At 35.9% G+C, this 5829-nt stretch overlaps 1 protein-coding gene across 1 annotated transcript; it reads left to right on the top strand.

The window, feature by feature from the left end:
- The first annotated feature begins 2006 nt into the window (after positions 1-2006).
- On the top strand, positions 2007-3161 carry LOC147629833 (uncharacterized). The gene is made up of 2 exons (XM_086810864.1): positions 2007-2590; positions 2761-3161. Exons 1-2 carry the CDS (start codon positions 2020-2022, stop codon positions 2859-2861), a joined length of 672 nt encoding a protein of 223 aa, XP_086666990.1. The 5' UTR covers positions 2007-2019; the 3' UTR covers positions 2862-3161.
- Positions 3162-5829: the final 2668 nt, after the last annotated feature.

The raw sequence follows: 5829 nt of genomic DNA, 5'->3' as shown, positions 1-5829 counted from the left end.
AGTGTCTCAAAATCTTCTTGATCCCCACCAGCTCGCCTCCATTATCCAACCCAAGGATGTGCACTTACATCAACTATGCCAATCAATTAATAATTTAATTGATTAAAAGTACAAATAAGTATATAGAACATGAAAATATTAAATTCAATGAATACTCCTTAACAATTAATGCCTGCAAACAACAAGAGCTCCAAGAAGAGAGAGAGAGAGAGAGAGAGAGAGAGAGAGAGAGAGAGAGAGAGAGAGAGAGAGAGAGAGGGAGGGAGAAGGAGAAGGCGGGAAAATTTTGAATATTTAAATCAACACAATTTTATTATTTCTCTCTTGTTGTTACCTAACAAACAATAGTATCTAATTTTAGAATAATAGTTTTTAAAATTTAAATATGATCTTAAGATATTCTATATTATACTATATATTGATACATAATTAGTAAGTTTAAATGGTCAAAATTTTAAATCAATATACATATACTTTTACAAAATTGGCAACTTATTTAAAAGAACATGTTGCTAATGTGAGACTAGTATTTTTATTAATATTATCTGTTGAGTTAACTAAATGAAAAAAAGGAAACTTACTTACAAAACTAGTTTTTATTTAAAAGAATGTGTTGTTAATGTGAGGTTAGTGTTTTTGTTAAAGTTTATTGACTAGGCTACATAAATTTTCAAAAGTAAGCTTGTTTATTTTCTTGGGCTATTTCACTAGTTGCTTCATTCATTTGTGAGAAAAAATAGTATACAAAGAAACAAAGATTATGTATTCTACCATACTTACTTTCCTTCCACCCTCTTTCAACATTAGAAGGATCATGTAAATGAGGATGACAAATCCGAAGAAAATTCAAATGTTATGTCCTCAACTTTGGAGACTCTTTACTCATGTGTTTCATATATGCTATTTTAAAAAATATTATGTATTTGTATTTATTAGAACACCTTTGGGTCATGGCCCCCTTCAAATGAAGGAAATTGAACCTCGAGAATCTCTTCCTTTTACGGCATCCATGTTATAAATATACTTATTTATTTATTTCTAGTAGAAAATGTTATTTGTACCTTACTTAATCTTAGGTTAATTCATAAGGCATTGTCATGGGCTATGTATCTCAAAACATGTCTATAAAAAAAATGTAATATAAATGTCCCCTTTACAAAATCAAAAATTAAAAATCAAAATGTGTCTATCAAGAAAGGCTTTTTCAATTTAGAAGTTGAATGCTTTTATACATTTGGCATGTTTTAACTTTGGACTTGTACACATTTATGTTTTTTTTTTTTGTATTGCAAGGTTATATTTTAGAGATAAAATTTGAAACCGAATGCCTAATGGCATGCAGGAGAAGGGGGTGGGTAAAATCAAAAAATCAAAAATCAAAACATGTCTTTTAAGAAAGTGGATTGGCAGCTTTTATACGAGGGGAGATGTTGATGGATGTTTTAACTTTTGACTTGTACACATTGATGATGTTAGAATTGGAACCAGAAGCACTCTTGATAGTTAGGAGGACACCCTTGACCTCCCAGGCCAGACCTCGGATGTATAATCACATTTCTTCTTCCAAAATTGCTTATTTATTCATTATATATTTATCTATTCATTATATTTATTTATTTAGTAGAAAATCTTACTTTATCTTAGGTTAATTCATAAGGCATTGCCATGGCTTATGTATCTCAAAACATATGTCTATCGAAAAATTATAACGTAATATTAACCGCCCTCTCCCTTAAAAAGCGTGTTTCAATTTGGATTGGCAGCTTTGGAAATCGATAGATGGGCGGCGGTGACCAAAATGACAGTACACCAGCTTGTATAGTGAAAGGGCGCAGCTAGTCAGTAAGTTAGTTGGAGCACCCACCGTTCTCCCCGGCCTCCCCCAACCAACCAAGCCTATATAATCTCCACCAACCAACAGCTTACCAAGCCTATATAATCTTCTGCTACCCTCACCATTATATTGAGACCTAATCTCCTCTGTGTTGGTGAGCTAGTCCGTCTAACTTTGTCGCCTCCATGGATCAATCATTCTTGCGTAGAATGGACCCTCCCATGCACTCCCAATTCAGAACTCAAAGCCCAGTGCCCTCAAAGAAAGACAGTTCCTGCCATGGAGTATACCAGACTGTCACTAAACCCTTCATTCGGACGCCGTCACGTCCCAGGCCAGACCTCGGATCAAATGTAGAAAGCAAGATCATCAGAATTTATAGAGAATCGAAGGCTAATAATCTGTGGAAGGCGACATTATCTAAATCCGAAACTAATGACACTAGTTTGCGTGGGGAGGATGATAACTCTGATGCGTCCAAAGCTGTGAATGGATATTTTATGAATGGGACAGCTGCGCCTTTAATGTACTCATCCAATAGACAGAAGAAATCCATAGCTGTACCTTTGGTTATCGATGGTGCAGTTGAGAAATCCATAGCTATGCCTTTTGTTACTGATCTAGAGCAACTTGAGCGAGCTTCATCTTATAAACGGGCAGCCGGAACGTCAAAAAAGGACGAAGGGCTTGGCATTGTCGAGTTCCTGAAGGGTAAAATTATATTCATCACAGGCGCCAGTGGCTTCCTTGCGAAAGGTGAACTAATTAAATGTAACTCTTTACATATATTGCAATCGATCCGTTCTCAGCTCGATTCCAATGTATAGTTAATTGTTTCGTTCTCTCGACTCAAGTAATGTACAGTAATAATTATTAACTGTTTCGTTCTCTGGATTTGATCATGAGCGTTTTGGAATTGAGTGCAGTTCTGGTGAGAGAGAGAGACTTATATTTCTCATTACTAGGGCAAAGCTATTTGGTTGGCAAGACACTTATGTTTTCACTAAAGCTATGGGAGAAATGTTGATTGATAGCATGAGAGACCAATTACCGGTGTTTATTGTTAGACCAAGTGTAGTGGAAAGCTCCTTCAAGGACCCCTTTCCAGGGTGGATGGAAGGAAATAGGTATATATGTTTCATCAACATTGTTTAATTATACTCAACAAGAGGGTTTTGTATTATATCTGATTAAAACTAGATATGGCTTATCAATCTAATTTTCTTTTTGGCATCATTTTTTTAATGCAAGGATGATGGATCCAATCATAATTTCCTATGGGAAAGGCCAACTCCCTAGATTTCTTGTTGATCCAAAGAGCGTTCTAGATGTGGTTAGTAAAAGTGAAGGATTTGTTTTAATTCAATCATAATTAAGTCATATAATGGTGTATATTAACTTAACCGATGTGTAATGCTTATTATATGACATGGCCACACACCCTCATATTGGGTTTCCCACCAAGAATGGATGGAAAGTCATGTGTGTTCAACTAGTAAGCAATGGGGATTGTGTTTTATAACAATCCTAAGTCATAGAGTATTGCATGGCAAGTATCACTATTACACAAAAGCATAGGCCAGATAATTGCACATGCACATACACATAAATGCACATGCACACACACATACACATAAATGCACATGCACATGCACACACATGCACACACACATAGATGCACATGCACATGCACACACACACACACACACACACACACACACACACACACACACACATACACAAAAAATTCTTTTGTAAATAATTGTTTTATATTTTTTTTCCAAAAATAAGCACTTCTCGCACATTCAATTGAGATTTCAACCTTCAAGACATTGTATTTCAATATTAAATAGATTGCTATCATTAAATGACGACTTAATTCTAAATGGTCATACCTTTTTTTGACCGAATTCAGATATTGAAATTTATATGTACTCGATAAATGGATAAAAGGAAAGGTTATGCTTGATTTTTAATGTTCATTAAAATGCTCTTCTATAAACAAAGTCAATCATGTGTTACTATGTCCTATTTGCATGAAGTACACCAACCATTACTCGATGCTCAATATTCAAACACCAAGTTTGTCATGAGTAAAAAAAGGTGTTGATACTCTTACCTCTCCATACCTAGCTCCTTCATGGTTTGTAGAAGGAACTTTTCCCTGTGATGATCATTTACTAGTGTGAAGGGCAAGTGCATATCATCTGTTTGGGTCTTATTCAAGACATCACTCATTTTTCTTTGGATAAGGTCGAGCTCGTTTTCCACATTGATATCTGATGTCATGCTTCCATCTTTCTCTAGAGTTTCGTTAGCAATGCTGCACCCTATTTTGAAAGTTTTTTCGTGAACAAGTCCTTTCCTTTCCCCATTGACAAAAGCTGGAGGCCCATTTAAAGAAAAGGCTTGTGAGCGCAATCTACTAAAAATACAAAAGCTTTATGAATCGTCAAAGATGTACATTATTGCATAAGACTCTAATAAAAGATGCGACTTTCACCTGTAGATACGTGCATAAGAAGTTGAAGACGGGGCAACTTTTGGCAAACTCCACAATCCTTTGTGGTCCTTTAGTGTTTAGGTTTAGTGCATGATCATACCTACACAGATTGGTAATGTTTTACTTAGTTAATTATGAAATCCAAATTTATATACAAGAGTTAACCTTTTTTAAATACTCAAGTGCTTAAAATATCAAGCAAATAAACACATGGGAGCTAAGTTCATTCTAATATCTAATGAGGTTTACATGTCGTGCATCAACAAACTCCTTTGGTTTTAAGAAATCTCCCTCGATATTGGTGGTCCCTAGCATGCAGGCGAGATCTCCCCCCGAATTTATGCATGTTACCGTTAGGATTAAATGTGTATAGCTTTCGTCGAAAGTTGTAGGCGCAGCTGTCCCATTCATAAAATATCCATTCACAGCTTTGGACGCATCAGGGTTATCATCCTCCCCACGCAAACTAGTGTCATTAGTTTCGGATTTAGATAATGTCGCCTTCCACAGATTATTAGCCTTCGATTTTCTATAAACTCTGATGATCTTGCTTTCTACAGGACATCCGAGGTCTGGCCTGGGACGTGACGGCGTCCGAATGAAGGGTTTAGTGACAGTCTGGTATACTCCATGGCAGGAATTGTCTTTCTTTGAGGGCACTGGGCTTTGAGTTCTGAATTGGGAGTGCCCATTCTCACGTTCCGGCTGCCTGTTTATAAGATGAAGCTCGCTCAAGTTGCTCTAGATCAAGGGTGTATTGGTGTGTCCTCCTAACTATCAAGTGTCCAATTCTAACATCATCAATGTGTAAAAGTCAAAAGTTAAAACATCCATCAACATCGTCCCTCGTATAAAAGCTGCCAATCCACTTTCTTAAAAGACATGTTTTGATTTTTGATTTTTTAAATGGGGCGTTTATATTACGTTATATTTTTTGATAGACATGTTTTGAGATACAAAATAACATTTTCTACTAAAAAAAGTGCTTCTGGTTCCAATTCTAACATAAATGTGTATGAGGTGGAGGAGATAGCCTAGTAGTAAGGGCTCTTGCCCTACACGGCAACGAGGGTTCAATACCCACCCCTTTCTCCTGCATGCCATTAGGCATTCGGTTTGTCAAATTTTATCTCTAAAATATAACCTCGCAATACAAAAAAAAAAACATAAATGTGTACAAGTCCAAAGCTAAAACATGCCAAATGTATAAAAGCATTCAATTCCTAACTTGAAAAAGTGTAAGATTCCTCCCTCCAACTTTTGATGATGTAAAGGTGTAAGAACCTTCCCTTCAGTCTCTTGTAATCATTCCCCCCTTCAGAATGGGAAAAAGATCTTGTTTGACCCCTGTTTTGGTCTAGAGAGAGAAAATATTCTAGAGAGAGGTAATATAGTTTTGAATTATTTTTAAATAAGTATTTTCTTCCAGCCAATAGGAAGTGATCCCCTGAAACATAATTTTAATCAGAAATTCCTAAGTTGCATTAGATTT

This window comes from Cibotium barometz, chromosome 17, assembly GCF_041138505.1.
Source record: "Cibotium barometz isolate CiBa-2024 chromosome 17, ASM4113850v1, whole genome shotgun sequence".
Classification (NCBI taxonomy): domain Eukaryota; kingdom Viridiplantae; phylum Streptophyta; class Polypodiopsida; order Cyatheales; family Cibotiaceae; genus Cibotium; species Cibotium barometz.
This window is presented reverse-complemented; position numbering and strand designations above follow the sequence as displayed.